The sequence below is a fragment of the Crocodylus siamensis genome, chromosome 1, assembly GCF_052110815.1.
Source record: "Crocodylus siamensis isolate JL-2025a chromosome 1, ASM5211081v1, whole genome shotgun sequence".
NCBI lineage: Eukaryota > Metazoa > Chordata > Crocodylia > Crocodylidae > Crocodylus > Crocodylus siamensis.
The window spans coordinates 406,853,722-406,870,885 of NC_143395.1; the positions used below are offsets into that span (position 1 = coordinate 406,853,722).

The window sequence follows — 17,164 nt, forward strand, 5'->3', positions numbered from 1 at the left end:
ATGATTAACAATGCTATCAGCGCGCTGGCAGCTCAGAAATCATTGAGTTTAGCCTTGGCCTCATAGCAAAGGAGAGTTTTAAAAAAGGGATTTGAATGATAAATGGCTTTTTAATATCTCTTTTTTTTGTACCTCTCCCTTTCCTTTCCATCCACCTGTCATGTAGACACACTGCATATTTTTCCCTTCTCTTCTATTTTTGGCATGCATACAGTGCTCATCACCATAGTATCTGTCCCACTTTCTGTGGGGAAGAATGGCTAAAGAGGCAGTAATACCAAAAGCTTTTAACTAAAGAACACTGTATAGGGGGTGGGGTCTCTTTCTGTGTAAATATGTTGGTAAATATGTTTGCACTTACATTTTGCTTGAGAGTTTTCAGGGTCTTCTAAACATCAGTATTCTTTTATTATAAAAACTTAAAAAATGGATACTATTTCTCATTGGATTGCTTACAGTCTGTTATGGTTAAACATGGGTTTAGTGCAGTTGTTTCTTGACTGTCTCTGAATTCTGTACAGGTGAATTTCTTCTCTGAACTTAAACATTTTGCATTCTGATAATGTAACACATATCTGACAAGAAACAAAAACTAAGAATGTTTTCCTTATGTGTGGTACAGGTGAGCGGAAGTGTGATGAGCATCTACAGTGGAGACTTTGGCAATGTGGATGTGAAAGGGAACATTCAGTTTGCTATAGATTATGTAGAACAGCTGAAGGAGCTCCATGTTTTTATTTGTCAGTGTAAAGACTTGGCAATTGCAGATGTTAAGAAGCAGCGTTCAGACCCGTAAGTGTAATCTTGGTTGCAGTTTTGCTGAGACAAGTTTCATTGTTGTCTGTGGAAACAGCAAATTGAACCTCTTTGTCAGTATTACCATTACCTTGGCTAGGGAGCAACAACAAATGTAAGCTTCCCTAAGAGCGTGTAAGCTGCTATCTTGATTGGTTGCTTGGCTTTACAGAGTGTAGAGAAAACACAGGTCAGAAATCACATACACTGGGGATGCTCTACCCCCAGCCCATGGAGCCATGTCCTCTGGCCTGTGGGGTCCTTAAAGGTCTAAAAAATTTGCAGCAGGGGAGCAGTAGCAGTGTTAATTGCCACTCCCCTGCTGCTAAATTTCCGAACTTGTGAGTAGACCTGGAGGCTGGAGTGTCTGGCCCTATGCACAGAGTTGGGTGTGTGGGGTTGAGACAGAGTAGTGTGGGATCTGGGCATGTGGGGCATCTGGAATGCTATACAATTGGGCAAAATCTGGGCACGTAGGGCCAAAAGGTTGAGCACCACTGCCGTATACACTGCGACTATAGATCCATTTACTTTCATGGCAGAGAATAATGTGGGAAGCTCAATTTATTCAGAGCTCTGAATCCCATTTTTGGTGCTCAGATGAATATTCTCAATTGCAAAGCCTCATTGATACAAAACATAAATAGACATATCTAAATGAATTTGGTTGTTTTACATATATAAAACCACTTCTTACAGACGCTGTGTATTCACAAGGGTTGGGGACAAGATGATCTGTGTTTTCTTGTCTCCGACTTCTGTAGTTACAAGTGTGCATTTATACTTTACATAATGCACAAACTATTACTGCTTATTCTTAGATTGATTACTGAGAAATTCCTTAAAGTGGCAAATACCAAATGACTTAAATGCTGGGGAGAACATGTTATGCCAACTTTATTGTAATTGGGGGTTGTTCTTCTACTGTCAAATAAGTTGTTTCATTTCGGGTTTTGTGCAATTTGGGAAGAAAAAATATTGTCTTACTGCTTTACATGATATTTTGACGTTCTTATCCATCTTTTGATTGTGTAGGTATGTAAAAAGTTACCTGCTACCAGAGAAATACAAGATGGGAAAAAGGAAGACCTCTGTGAGAAAGAAAACAGTGAATCCTGTCTTTAATGAAATACTGCGGGTATTTATTCAACTAAATGCTATATGTGTAAATCTTGAAAATTTAAATCCCAAACATTTCAGTACTCATATTCTAAACAGACCCAAGTCCTGGCAGCTGAGCGTTTCAAGTGTGATGTAAAATTTGTCCTTTTGAGTTTGAGACATGGGATTCAGAACTTTATTACTGGAATTTGGGGAGATGAGAAGAACAATAATAAAGGAATTCTAATACTTGGCACTTGACATCCACAAACTGCAAAACATGTCCCAAAAGAAGATATATTTTCATTTTGCACAGAAGGGAAACTGAGGCACAGAGCAAGATGGTGGCAAAAATATCCTCAGGCCTCGTTAACTGGTCCCATTACACAATCTCTTTCATAATGTTCAGTGTTTTTGGTTCACTTATTCACTGGCCTTGTGCATGTTGCACCTCAGTTGTCACCAGAAGAATTGGCTTTTTTTCCAAAAATGAGATCAGAAGGAAATACGATCTTGAGTTTAGAGCACTATAAATTGGGATGCCTTATGTTCCTACCTAAGTTTGCCATTAATCTGTTGCATAAGCTTTGCAATTTAGCAGGAGCAGCTTAGAAACAGGGAATCTTGCACAGATGACACTGAGGATCCTTCTGATGCCGAGTCTGACTTAATTTCCATGTCTGTGAAACAGAAATACTTAGCTCAAGAGAGAATGTTGAAGATTAAATGATGTTTACACATCTCTTTCAAAATGAAAAACCAAATATCCGTAGTTCCAGCTCTGATAGTGTATGTAATTTTCACAAACCTAGGCCAAACATGAATTTAAGTGTCTAAAAAGAAATGCTATGGCTTGCAAAGTAGTGATCCTTTCCTATACATCTGTAGACTGAAAATGGGTTGCTAAATGAACAGAGACAAATTTCTTAGTACAACTGGATTTTTTTCAGTTTCATTGTTTCCAGACTCTGGGGGTAATTATTGGCTTATTTAAACTCCAATTTTGTTGTTTCACTCTGCAGTATAAAATTGACAAGGACCTCTTAAAGAACCAAATGCTAAATCTCTCTGTCTGGCACAATGATACGTTTGGACGCAATAGTTTCCTGGGTGAGGTGGAGGTGGATTTGGGAACGTGGGACTGGAATGACAGAGTGAAGAAGCAGATGAGCTGGTTCCCACTTAAGCCAAGGGTAAGTTCTTATATTTTTTATATATATGAACTAGTATGTATGTGGGCCTGTGTAACTTCTGAGCATAGGCTTCCATTTGTCTAGACTTGGAGCCTTTCGCTTTTCACCCTCTCTACCCAGTCCAGTTGTTTGTGGTGTAATTACAGGTGGTCCTTCTTCCAGATAGGCACTGGGACCTTCAGGTTTTCTAGTGAGTGTCTGCCCAGTCAGATGCCCCTGAAGAGAAGCAGAAAGTGTCTACCAGCCCAGGGAGTGAAAACCCAAATTGACTTTCATAAATGTTGGGCTGTGTATGCTACACAGCACAAATGGGGGCACAGTTCATCAGTTGTATCCTGCTGCACATACAGATAATCTATGTAGGTTCCGTATTAAAATGATTTCCTATGTGATCTAATGGTATGTCTGTACTAGGAAGTTTGAGTGGTTTAACGAAAAAGGCTGTTTTGCTGAACCAGTTCCAAAGGTGCTATGGATACCCAAAATTTGGTTTAGAGGCTGCTTGAGTATGTTCAGTCAAAACTTAAAATAAGCCATTTTTTTTAAAGTACCCAGATATTAGTTTGGATTTACTTTTTTAAGCAACTCTATTGTTACTTAACTTAAAGCTAAATGAGTCATTTTCAAATTAAAGTAGTCCTAGAAAGTACGGTAACAAACATTGTATCTCCTTACTTATGTTTTCAACACGGTTGAGGTGTGTTAGACAATAGAAAAATGGGGATTAAAAAAAAGGAAGTTGAGTCTAATCTTCAGCTCAGGGTAGGATCAGCCCTGACTAAACCATTCCAGACAAATGATTAACTTATTCTTAAAAGCTACCAAGGATGGAGATTTCACAGCTCCTCTAGGCAATGCTTAACTACGCTCGTACTGAGAAAGTTCTTCCCCATATCCAACCTAAATTTCCACTGTTGCAATTTGAGAGTTATTTTTTTTCTTGTATTGATAATTCTTCCTGTCCCCTACAGCCACAAAGAAGAGTCCTATCACTATTGAATGAAACTAGGTACTTTGTTTTCATGGTAGCCAAAGGTAGGCTCAGTGCTCCTTAACAGACCCAAGACAAGATTCATGCATGAGAGATCATATATTCTAACTCTAGATTTGACATCTGAAGGGGAAAAGAATAGAAAATGTTTTGAAGGCAACGTGCCATTCTCTCTATAGTTTTATTAATATAGTTGGAAAGGAGTCACCTGCCTATGGTCTAAGGCATGCGCGTCAAACTCACCTGGAGTCCCAGGCCAGATCTAGACCATTGGGATCCTCATGGGTCAGATCCAGCCTGAGGCGTACAGGTGGCTGTCGTGGCCAGCAAGTCAGTGGGTATGCCAGTGACAGGAAGGGTTTTGGTGCCAGTGAGAGAGGTCCCATAATTGCTGATCCCATTCTACAGCTGACCATGACCCCCAACTTCAGGGAGTTTAGCAGGCCAGATAAAGAGGCTCTGTGTGCTGGATCTGGCTGTGTTTGATGCACCTGTCTTAAGTTTAACCCATTTACCATACCTTATTTCAAACTCCGGCTTTTTCCTGCACAGCGAGGAAGATGGGAGGGACTAGAGCAAGGCCCGCAGGGCCCCTAAAAAATTTAGAAAATTAATATTTATCTGCCCCTGGCTGCCTGTCATGTGGCGCTTGATGGCCTGACAAAACTCAGGAAGTGGCCCTCTGCCCGAAATAATTGCCCGTCCCGGACTAGAGAATGCAGGTTCATAGCAGTGAAGCTCTGCTTCATGCTGTAATACTTCAGTAAAATGCTTTGTTCCTGTACTGCTTGCTCTGAAAGATTTTGTACTGGTAAATTGAAACCAATATCCATATGCAGCATGTCAGGTGTCATTTTTTGCAGCGCACTGAGGGCCACTCAAATTTGCTGGCTTTTTATTTCACAAATCCTGTTCATTTCCCATTCGTTTCATGTGCGAGATGCTATGAAAGGGGGTATCATGTGACACGAGATTCTGAACAGTTCGAGTTTTCTTACTTTCAGACTCCAACAGCAGCTCTCGAATTAGAAAACAGAGGAGAGATGAAAGTAGCCCTCCAGTATGTCCCACAACCTGCCGGGGGTATGTGCTGCTTTTTTCATGCGCAGGTTTGGGAGGGGAGTTGGTTTTAAAGCCTTTTTTTTGTCAAGATGAACACTTTAATACAAAATAAAATCTTTCTAAACAAGGTAAAGCTGGTTTTGAACTTGAGGCTGCTGATATTGTTTTTATTAACAGAGGAGGGAAAGAAGGAATAGCTGTTATTCAAACAAGATCATATACTTAACAGATCACATGGAATGAGGCTCCTCTTCTCTGTACAGTGGCAGTTAGCTGTGTGGGCAAAATACCCGCTTGCTAAATGAATAGTAGTAGTCCACTGAACGTGAGCAGCATCACATGTGAGAAAGAGTAGTTACTGGTTTGAGCATGGCTTACTGTAGCAAAATGCTCTCTAGGTTGCTAGTTCTCTCATAGTTAATAGTTGGCCAGCAGGAAAAGGGTTTAATTAAATGAGAACAAATTCATCCCTTTTTCTCACCATTTGTGAGGTAAGTTGGGCAGGGAGATGGAAGAATAGCAGAATCTTTCTGAACTGAAATTTATTCATATTTAAATTCCCATCGCTCATGTACCTAGAAATTGTATATGTGTACAATGAGCATTAGCTGTCAGTAAATACATGCGGATATGTTTGCCTACCTGAAATTTTGGCCCCAAGAATGCTAATGTGTATGTAAAATAAGCACGTTATTAATTGTGTGCATTAATATAGTATGAGGAGCCCTAGCTCTAGACCAGGTCCTTATTCTTCTGTGCTCCATGTAAATAACAAATGACCTGAGCTTTTTGATACTAAGTTAAGTAGAAGACATGTTAGACATGGGCAGAGGGGGAGACTGCAAGGAAACTTAGACATAGCATTGGTCTGCATGAAAGGCAGGGAGCTTGGCATACCAGTGGCCTAATAGTTGCCAAGATGGCTTGGTGGCAAAAGTGTGTTTGAAAGGTAATGTAGTTTTGCAGTTTTTCATAGAGTTGTTCATTGTGCTTCTCACACTGCTTCCAAGAGTGAGAAGCAAACCCAGAGAATGTAAATGGGTGCTAGGGGCTGATCGTGTGGGTGAATTGGAACCGAGTTGATTTTGATGCAGGAGAGGCTCCGAAGGACCTTAAAAGTAAAGCCTGTTAGAGACAGTGTTATTGGTAGAGGAGTGCAAAGAGCTGGATAAGCTGAGAAAACTACCTTTGCGTTCTGAAAAGATACGAATTGGGCAAGAATGCATTTGTTCAGGACAGGGAAAAGGCTCCTGTAATCATCAAGATGAGATTCATAAATAGATGTCAGAGCCAGGCTGAGATTTTAGTTTGGACAGAAGGGACAGCTCTGCAGCAACAAGATAGATCTGTGAGTCATGCATATTGCTGGATTTTTGTGTGCGCAAATAAGTTTATCCAGAGATCACCGGTAGAGAGCAAAGGGAATGGAGCTAAGGGAAGACTCCCTTAGGACATGCACAGAAAAGCTGGGGGGGGGGGGGCGGTGAAAACGAGGAAGAGTCTCTAAGCAACAGCAGGAAGGAGCACTAGGAAAGGTAGAACCAGGGAAGGACTGTCACAAAGCCCGAGGGAGGAAAAGATTTCTAGGTGGCTGATGGTCCACTGATCGTGACCTTTCGTTGGAGGAGGTCACTGCCAAACTTTTTGTAAGAGGAGCTTCAGGGGAGTGCAAGCTGAAGACAGGAGCTGGGGGAAGTCTAGCATGAGGCTGGACAAAAGGAACTTGGAGCAACAAGTGCAAACTGTGCTTCATGATTCATAAACAAAAAGGAGATGGGAGGAGGGGGGAGAGGTAAGGAGGGTCAAGGAGTGTTTTTTGATGGAAAAGTTCTAAAACCAGATCGCATCGTGAGGGGAAGGAGCCAAAGGAGCGAGAAGTGAGGCGGAAAAGTAAATGTTACTGTTTCTCAGTGTTGCTCTCCACAAAGGAAAAGGAAAGCAGTAAAAGACAGGAATTGCTTCACTCTCGCCATTGACATGCAGCCAAGTTCAACACGGGGGCGGAGCGTGGCAGGCTAGACCGCACAAGCAAGCATACAGCAGCCTCGTCCAGCCGAAACAACAGGGAAGCATGCCTGTCACAACTGACAGGTCTGCTTTCCTCACAGTTTTTGGTGCACAGATCGGAGAAGGCGTACTCCCAGTTGCTCTGATTGTGAAGAAATTAAATTTGAAGTATATTTAGTATGATCTTCCCTTGCTTTCTCCCTTCCTTTTGCTACTGCTTTTTAGTTATAAATGTGCAAAGCAGCTGTTGCTAAAGACTTGAATTTCTGAAGGAAGAGAATGTCAAAATGTCTCCTACTTGTCCCTTTTAAAAGGAAAGAAGATCTCGCCCACAGGAGAGGTTCATATCTGGGTGAAGGGATGCAACGACCTCCCTCTCCTGAGGGGCAACAGGCTCAACTCTTTTGTTAAATGGTAACAGGACTCATTAGTAACAAACCCTTTTTTCTTTTCTTTTTTAATCTAATATCTTTCTGGGCCTTTCTGATTGATTTCCTCTTAATTTATATGACGAATATGTTGGTAGCTTCCTGGGTCCTGTCTCTACGATCCCATAAACCAGTGGTTCTCAACTTTTTTAGACTCAAGGCACCCCTTGGGAAATGCCAGCTTTTAGCTTTCACTTGGTTTTCTTTTACTACAATAAATACTAGAGAAATTCTAAATAGATGGATACTAGATAAATACTGCGTACATTCTTCTGTTGCGGAAAACTCAGAAAGATCACAACAGGTCAGACTGCTTTTGATGCTCTGAATTCCTATTTGAAATTTCTCTGTGTTACCTTGTGAACTGCCTGTAGGTGTTCTCACACATAATGATGCTAATATGACACTGCACCCTTAAAAGGCTGTCATGGCATGGACTCACTGCCAGTATTTTGTCAATATTTTACCCACTCACCAAGCATACCGCCTATGGAGTTTCCCTTTTGACTTCCAGTCTTTCACTCTGTCCCCCTGGTTGCCTGGCTGGGCAGGACAGCCTGTGAGTCCATCGGCCGTCTTCTGAAGTGTGAGGATGGGGCAACTCCATCAGCGTGGGAGAGTGCGGGCACATACGCTCTCTCAGAGGCAGTGTGTGCTCATTCAGCACCCAGGGTTGGGAGGACGGTGGTATGATGATGGCCAGTGTAGAGTGGGTCTTCTAATGGAAGACCGATTCAGGCTCAACATTAGGAAAAACTCCTTCACAGTCAGGATGTCCAGACTGTGGAATAATAAGCTCCCTCCAGAGGTGGTGCAATCACCTATCATGGAAATCTTCAAGAGGAGACTAGACAGTCACCTTGCTGGGGTCGCCTCGTCCCCGGTTGTCTTTCCTGCCTGGTGTAGGGGGCTGGACCCGATGATCTTCCGAGATCCCTTCTGGCCTTTCAATCTCTGAATCTAGGGGGGCAGGATTCTGCCGCCCTCTCAAAGCTGGTGCTCTCTCTCACCCCACTCTTTATGCTACTGAGCTCTCTTCCTCTTGTTTTTTGTTTTCTCTTTTAGGCTACAGCCTTTTCTTAGGTACCCCGTAGTATATTCTTACAAAAGATGTTAATGAGTACCTATGTTATTGCATACAAGAGCGTGAGGCCCAGTGTGTAAATGCCATGTTTCTTTTCTTTCTAAAGTACCATTCTTCCAGACACTAGTAGAAAAAGCCGCCAGAAAACGAGATCAGTGGCAAAAACTACCAACCCAGTGTTCAACCACACCATGGTTTATGACGGCTTTAGGCCTGAAGATCTGAAAGAAGCCTGCGTAGAACTCACCGTCTGGGATCACAACAAACTAATCAATCACTTTCTGGGAGGTCTCAGGATAGGTCTTGGAACAGGTATGGATTTTTTTTTTTTTTGTTCATCCCTAATTTATAAAATACAATCCTGATCTTGCAAAATATCACTGAACAGACCTGCAGATATTTTACTGACTACATGGCTCCATAAGGACAGAAGTAGTCAAGCTGTGTTGGGAGGCATGAGCCTAATTGCGTTACTTTCCATTCTCAGAGGTGCTTATCATCTACAGGTTTTGTCATGGGTAAAAAATAGCCCACTACTTCAGGAACTCGGATTTGAAAATTTTGGCTTAATTTCTCTACTGTTAGGAATCCTAACAAAATGAGCGTACATATACAATATAATAGACTAACATGAGAATTCAGAGATACCATGAAGAACAGGATTGCCCGATTGATTTTGCTCAGCTCTAGAAGGTTGTCTTTGCTCTAAGTGTGAGGAGAGCATTTGTGGGGAAAAACAAGTGCTTTAAAAATGTTTAAATATTCTAGGTAAAAGTTACGGAACAGAAGTGGATTGGATGGATTCTACTCTGAATGAAACTGCCCTATGGGAAAGAATGATGAAGTCTCCAAACACATGGGTAGAAGATACACTACCACTCAGGATGCTCATGATAGCAAAGCTGACAGAATAGGAGGATTTTGTAACTGATAATGGCCAAAACAGATCTTGGAAGTTGTGGGGAAGGAATAAAATAAAGCTAGAAACTTGGTGGACTTCATAGAACAGTATACTGTGGCAGATCTTTAGACAGCTGTTTTTGTCTTGTTCTTCATTTGTGCTGCTAAATGCCTGCAGATTTTTTTTTTTTCCACATGAAGGCCTTTCATTATTTGCTCACTGAAAATGAATGAAAAGAACAAAGACTGGTCTAACAAAATGACAGCATAGGTACCAGTGGTGTGTTTTAGAGTTGAATGGAATACCTAAAAACTGTTGGTGCTTCATTCAGTAAGTTTAAATTGCCAGAAGGTTAAAACCAAAAATCTGACACTTTCCAGCTCTTTCCAGAGTCATTTGCAAGGCACTGTTACTGGTCTGGTAAGTGGATGGTACCTCTTTATATTTGCTACTGTGGGTTAATGTTCAAGTTTTCTTAGCAAAGGGTGTAACAGCCATAGTTTATAAAAGGACTTCTGTCTGTTTTGAAATTTCCAGGGCATGGTGAAAGTTTCTAAATTGATTAGAAGCCTTCTGTGAAGTAGCGGTTTTGGTCTCATTCTGGGAGGGTGCTTGGTACCCTCAACTCCAGCCCAAGTCAGTGGGAACAAAGGGTTGCAGAGTACGAAGAATCAGTGTCCTGAAGAGGGTTTGACATTGTGTTACAAATGTTATTAGTCTTAAACGAATCTCTAAATTGGGGAGACTGAATGGTGACTTGTAATGTACTTTGTTCAAATGTTACTCTGAAGAATCTTTTTTTTTCCCCTCTTTGGTTAGATTGCTGGTTTTATTATTGTAAAATTGAATATTTATTTAAAGAAAAATGTTCATTGCCTGCACCTAAGACTGATTTGCCTTGTAGATGTGTGAAGCACTTTGTTTGTACTTCAGTGCCATTATGACACAGCAGGGATTGGGATGTTCTTGGCTTAAACATACCTACAGCATATGCAACAGGAAGCAACTGTCTCAGGTCTACAGGAATGTAATATAAGAAAGCTGAACATACAACTGGGGCAAGAACAACAAACCAAGGCTTTTAACTAAAAGCAGCCTGTTAAACTACATTGTGCTGGGAATAAATGTTTAATTAAACAATACAAATGATCTTATATTTACATCTTATAAATCTATGCAATTTTCATATTGTATTGTAAGCTACAGTCCTCAAAATAAATGCACGTGTTATATCTGTGTATATAGTTGTTATTACGTAGAGCTAGAATCTGGTAACTCTCTTTATTAAATTACATATGAGGAGGGAGAGGGGAACGGGCAGGTACGGGATCGGGATGTCTGGGTTTTTTGTTTTGCTGTTTTTAATGGAAATGAAATTAATCATAGAATCATAGAAGTCGGGTCGGAAGAGACCTTGTAGATCTTCAAGTCCGAGCCCCCACCTAGGCGGGAGAAAAACTGGACTCAAATGAGTCCAGCCAGGTAGGCATCAAGCCTTTCTTAAAGACCCCCAGGGTAGGAGCCAGCACCGCTTCCCTTGGAAGTTGGTTCCAGATCCTAGCCGCCCCAACTGTGAAGTAGTTCTTGCTGATGTCTAATCTAAACCTACTCTCCAATAATTTGTGTCCATTGTTCCTTGTCATGCCAGGGGGCGCTAGGGGAAACAGTGTCTCCCCCCAAACCCTTCTGGTCCCCCCTAGTGAGTCTATAGACTGTCACCAGGTCCCCCCTCAGCCTTCTCTCGCAAAGGCTGAACAGGTTCAGATCCCGTAGCCTCTCATTGTAGGGTCTGCCCTGTTGTTCCCGGATCATGCGGGTGGCCCTCCTCTGGACCCTTTCAATGTTGTCCACATCCCTCCTGAAATGGGGCACCCAGTACTGGACGCAGTACTCCAGCTGTGGCCTGACCAGCGTTGCATAGAGGGGGAGGATCACCTCCTTGGCTGTACTTGAGATGCACTTCTGGATGCACAACAAGGTCCGGTTAGCCCTGCCAACCGTGACCTCGCATTGTCGGCCCATGTTCATCTTGGAGTCAATAACGACTCCAAGATCCCCTTCTGCCTCCGTGCTCTCAAGAAGGGAGTTTTCCATCTTATAAGCGTGCTGCTGGTTATTACAGCCCAAGTGCAGCACCCTGCACTTGTCAGTATTGAAATGCATCCTGTTTTTGTTAGCCCATCCCTGTAACCTATCCAGGTCTCGCTGCAGTCTTTCCCTCCCTACTAGCGTGCTCACCTCACCCCAAATTTTGGTACCGTCAGCAAATTTAAACAGGTTGCTTTTCACCCTGTCGTCCAGATCGCTGATGAAGAAATTGAACAGCGCAGGCCCAAGGACTGAGCCCTGGGGGACTCCGCTGCCCAATTTACGGCAGGGATCCAGTAGCCTTTTTAAGTTGCAGGTCAAATTGACCAAGTTAAGTCCCACTTAAGGACCCAGCTGCTACTGTTGCTTTTTTCCTGTGGGAGCAGGGAAAAGTGACTGCTGCTGAATGCTCCCACTGCCAAAGCCCCTTGTCTGCAGGCCACATGAAAATGCTTTACGGCTGAATATGGCCCAGGGGCCATAGCTTGCCAATTCTGGATTTATGGAATTTTGAGTGACAATTTTTTTCCCCCAAAAGCACCAGTGTGTCACCGCACCAGCACCAGTCATGGCTGTATTGCTTCTTACTAACTTTCCAATTATGGATATTTTAGGAAGATAAAGGCATAGTAATTGCCTGCTTTTTTAAATGCCTTTTTATATACATGTAAAGAAACACATTTCTGCATTGAGAAATGTATATGCATAATTAATATTTTTGTAGTGTACAATAATATTTGTGTGTGACTTGAATTAAGAAACATTTTAAATGAAATCTGCATTTGTATTGTGTACACATTCATATTATCTTTGCATGACCTGCAATTTAATTAGCAAATATAAGTATACTTTTGGGTAGGCAGCTTAATGACTGATTATTTTTAAGTGTCTTCAGGAGAACAAAGGGCAGGTTTTGAGATTTACTTGCTGTAGCGCTTACAACTTGCTTTATTTCATACAGTGCAAAGGAATTTTGACACGGAGATTCTGTGTTGAAAAGACATGACTGGTATCTTTCAGTGCATCTGTATTTAAAATATTTGCCAGTTAGTTATTGTTATTGGCTGAGGAGTTTTAGTTTGCTGCTCCTGCAGCTGCAGAGCAAAGCACCAGGCTCTGTGAGGCTTTGCAGGAAGCCCTGCAGGCAGCCTGACAGCAGCGTGGGAAAGCCGTCTACCCCCCTCAAAGAAGTGGTGAGCCTGATCTTTATTTCCTACCCCCCTGCCTAGAGCCTGCCTGAGCTGCTTGGGGGCCCAGTGCTTCCCTCCACAGCTGCGCTGCCCCCCACGACTGCCCAAGCCGTTTGCCTATGGGCGGGTGCCATTTGGGGGGGGGGCTGCTGTGGAGGGAAGCACCAGCCCCACTTGCAGCCCAGGGACCGCTCTGCCTACTGGCAGCTCGCCCTTCCCTTCCCACTGCCGGAGAGGCAGGTAAATCGGGTGTGTGGACGACATGAGGGTTTATCTGGCCCTAAATTGAAGCAGTGTTTTTAAAAACCCACCACTTCAATTTAGGGCCCTTGTTTCATCTACACGTGCCCCTTGTCACAGAATCATGGAAAATTAGGGTTGGAAGGACCTCAGGAGATCATCTAGCCCAACCCCCTGCTCAAAGCAGAACCATTCTCAATTGGATCATCCCAGCCAAAGCTTTGTCTAGCCAGGTCTTAAAAACCTCCAAGGATGGAGATACCACCACCTCCCTGCATGGGCAACTGGTGCCACGTTATGGGGGGCACATGCCCCCCAGTGACCAGTCAGCAACTGGGGGGGTGGTCTCCCATGGCCAATCTGGCTGATGACAGTGGGGTGTCCCCCTGTGGCTGATGCACTGACTGGGAGGTGGCCACAGCACTCCCAGAAGTGGTCGTGGTGCTTTATCCATAGAATCAGAGAATCAATGAGTGGGAAGGGACCTAGACAGATCGAGTCCGACCCCCTGCCATGGGCAGGAAGGAGCACTGGGGGTGGCAGGGGCATAAGACCCCAGCCAGGTGCCTGTCCAGTCTCCTCTTGAAGATCTCCAGGGAAGGTGAGAGCACCACCTCTCTGGGAAGCCTATTCCAGGCTCTGGCCACCCTTACAGTGAAGTTGTTCTTCCTAATATCTAACCTAAACCTATCCTCCCTCAGCTTGTGGCCATTGTTCCTGGTGACTCCAAGGGGGACCCTGGTGAACAGACTTTCCCTGAGTCCCTGTGGGTGGCCCCTGATAAGGTTGTAGGCAGCCACAAGATCCCCCCTCAGTCTTCTCTTGTGGAGACTGGAGAGATTCAGGTCCCTCAGCCTCTCCTCATAGGGCTGGCCACGGAGGCCCTCAACCATACGAGTGGCCTCCTCTGGACCCTCTTCCATGTTGTCCACATCCCTCTTGAAGTGCGGCACCCAGAACTGGACACAGGACTCCAGCTGCGGCCTGACCAGCGCCGCACAGAGGGGGAGCAAGACCTCTCTGGACCTTTTAGTGATGCCCCTGTTGATGCAGGACAGGGTGCAGTTGGCTGTGCCTATTGCTTCGTTGCATTGGCGACTCATATTCATCCTGGAGTCAATCCTGACGCCAAGATCCCTCTCTGCCTCTGTGCTGCTGAGAGGGGCAGCCCCTAACCTATAACCATAAAGCTGGTTCCCTCTTCCCAGGTGCAGCACCCTGCACTTGTCCTTGTTGAACCGCATCCTGTTCAGTTCCGCCCACTTCTCCAACCTATCCAGGTCTGCCTGGATGCGGTCCCTGCCTGCTCATGGATTCACTTACCCCACAGCTTGGTGTCATCAGCGAACTTGAACAGGGTGCTCTCCACACCCTCATCCAGGTCGCTAATGAAGATGTTGAACAGCACCAGCCCAAGGACCGAGCCCTGGGGGACTCCGCTGCCCACACCCTCCCAGGTCGACATTGACCCGTCCACCACCACCCTCTGGGTGTGCCCCGGGAGCCAGTTGGCCACCCATGTGACCGTGCATTCGTCCATGCTGCAGTCCCTCAGCTTGCCCACCAGAAGTGGGTGGGATGCTGTGTCGAAGGCCTTCTGGAAGTCCAAGATGACATCGACTTCCTCCTTCACATCTAAGCTCTTTGTTACCTGGTCATAGAAAGAGACCAGGTTAGTCAGGCAGGATCGGCCTTGCACGAACCCACGTTGGTTATCCCTCAACATCACTTTCCCTGCAGCTCTCACAAATGTGGCCCTTGATAATTTTTTCAAAGACCTTCCCCAGGATAGAAGTGAGGCTGACTGGCCTGTAGTTGCCAGGCTCTTCCTTCCTCCCCTTCCTGAAAATAGGGACCACATTGGCCCTTTCCAGTCCTCAGGGGCCTGGCCCGAGCACCAGGAGTCCTCAAACAGCCATGCCAATGGCTCTGCAATGACACCAGCCAATTCCCTCAGCACCCGTGGATGAAGGTCATCCAGGCCCGCTGACTTCGACACATCTAAGCCCTCCAGGTAATCCTTAACTGCTAATCCTAATCCAGTGCTCCCGCTCCCTGACTGGTGCTTGCAGGGGGGCACCAGCATTCCCACCTGCCTCCCTGTCCATTGCGTAAATCGGAAGTGTGGCCTGTCAGGGGGTGCGCCAACACTCTCAGGGGGTGCACATGCACCCCCTGGCACCTCCTACGTATTGCCACTGCCTCCCTAGGTAACCTGTTCCAGTGTTTTACTACTTTCCTAGTGAGAAAATTGTTTCTAATATCTAACCTAAACTTCCTTTCTTGCGACTTGAGACTGTTGTTCCTTGTTCTGTCATCTGCCACCATGGAGAAGTCCAGCTCCATCCTCTTTCGAACCACCCTTCAGGTAGTTGAAAGCTGCTATTAAATCCCCGCAGTATCCTATTCTCTAGACTAAATAAACCCAGTTCCCTCAGCCTCTCATCAGAAGTCACGTGCCTAAGCCCCCGAACCATTTTTGTTGCCCTGCGATGGACCCTCTCCAATTTGTCGACATCCTTTCTGTAGTGGGGGGCTGAAAACTGAACACAGTCCTCCAGATGTGACCTCACCAGTGCTAAATAGAGGGATACAATCACTTCCCTTGACCTACTGGCAACACACCTACCAATGTAGCCCAGGATGCTGTTAGCCTACTTGGCAACCAGGGCACACTGCTGCCTCATATTTAGCTTACTGGCCACTGTAACCTCCTGGTCCTTTTCTGCTGAACAGCTCCCCAGCCACTCAGCCCTCAGCCTGTACCAGTATATAGGACAGAACAATCCCAAGTGCAGGACTTTGCACTTGCCCTTATTGAACTGCATGAGACTCCTTTTGGCCCAATCCTTCACTGTGTCTAGGTCACTCTAAATACTAGCCCTACCCTCCACTATATCTACTACTCCCCACAGCTTGGTGTCATCTGCAACCTTGCTGAGGGTGCACTCCGTGCCATCTTCCAGGTCATTGATGAAGACATTGAACAAAACTGACTCCAGGACTGACCCCTGGGGCAGTCCACTTGATACTGACTTCCAACTACACATTGAGCCATTGATTTATTACCCTCTGAGCCCGGTGCTCCGGCCAGTTTTCTATCCACCTTATAGTCCAGTCAGCCAATCCATATTTCCTTAGCTTGCCTGCAAGAATGTCTCATACATTTTGTAAACATAAGGGGCTAAGAAGGACCTTGCAAGATCACTGTGTCCAGCCCCTTGCCATTGGCAGGAAGTCTGCTGGGGTCACACGATCTGAGCAAGATAAGCATCCACACACCTTTTGAATGTTATGGGAGACCATATCCAAAGCCTTGCTAAAATAAAGATGGACCACATTTACTGGTCTCCCTGCATCCCACAGTCAGTCATCTGAATTTGCATGAGCATGTCAGTGCTTCAGTGGCAGGAGCTGTGTAGCCAGCAGCAGCGCGGGGTGGGGCTGGGAATGGCTGGGTGCTCTCTGGCCACCACCACGCCGTGCTGTGCTGCTGCCACAGGCTGCACAGCTCCGAGCATGGCTCCACAGCGGCAGCGGGAGGTTTTGGAGGCAGCGGCCATCACTGCTATAACGGGCCTCTAAGTAAGTGGCAGTGCTGCATGCACCCCCACCCCTCATCGTGGCTGCAGAGCCGGCCACGGAGCTGTACTCCGGCTGCGTGCCAGCCTCCCTCTCCCCCTCCCCTGGGCAGCCGGCCGGGCGGCATGTGTGTGACCCATACATGGTGGGCACCAACACACTGCGCCCCACATCACTTGAAAACCCCCCCTGCAGGCCCTCACCCCCTGGCCCTAATCCCGCCTGCAACATGCTGCCTGGGGCCAGCAGCACCCCCTTCTCCCTCAGACCTCAACCATCTTCCCCAGCCCTGCACCACAGCCCCACTTAGCTCCATGCTCCACGGGCAAAGAGCGAGTGTGAGCCTGAGCCTGGCCTTGGCTGCCTCAGAGGCTCAGCAGTGCTCAGCATGATTGAGCCCCAGTCCTGTTTGAGGACTACACCAGTGTTGCCAACTCTCATGATTACTGGTGTTGTTCTAAAGTCTACGCTTCGGGAATGTGAACAGCTTAGCTCTTTCTTT

At 45.4% G+C, this 17,164-nt stretch overlaps 2 protein-coding genes across 12 annotated transcripts in view; one reads left to right on the forward strand and one right to left on the reverse strand.

The window, feature by feature from the left end:
- Positions 1 to 10,798, forward strand: part of SYTL2 (synaptotagmin like 2) — an 87,490-nt gene extending 76,692 nt beyond the window's left edge. For all 9 annotated transcript variants that reach the window (XM_090030634.1, XM_090030631.1, XM_090030628.1 and 6 more), the window contains 7 exons: positions 623 to 792; positions 1,831 to 1,933; positions 2,919 to 3,089; positions 5,085 to 5,163; positions 7,464 to 7,563; positions 8,768 to 8,973; positions 9,430 to 10,798. In XM_090030634.1, the coding sequence (XP_089886760.1) occupies positions 623 to 792; positions 1,831 to 1,933; positions 2,919 to 3,089; positions 5,085 to 5,163; positions 7,464 to 7,563; positions 8,768 to 8,973; positions 9,430 to 9,575 (975 nt within the window). In that variant the 3' untranslated portion in view covers positions 9,576 to 10,798. The remainder of the gene's footprint in view (positions 1 to 622; positions 793 to 1,830; positions 1,934 to 2,918; positions 3,090 to 5,084; positions 5,164 to 7,463; positions 7,564 to 8,767; positions 8,974 to 9,429) is intronic.
- The window catches only part of LOC149875360 (transmembrane protein 126A-like), a 50,842-nt gene that overhangs the window by 20,778 nt on the left and 12,900 nt on the right, over positions 1 to 17,164 (reverse strand). The window contains exon 6 of one of the 3 annotated variants that reach the window (XM_090030644.1): positions 1,958 to 2,576. The exons of 1 other annotated variant lie outside the window; for it this stretch is intronic. In XM_090030644.1, the coding sequence (XP_089886770.1) occupies positions 2,564 to 2,576 (13 nt within the window). In that variant the 3' untranslated portion in view covers positions 1,958 to 2,563. Of the gene's footprint in view, positions 1 to 1,957; positions 2,577 to 10,573; positions 14,732 to 17,164 lie in introns of those variants that run through there. One more of the 3 variants, XR_016439653.1, reaches the window with a different exon arrangement.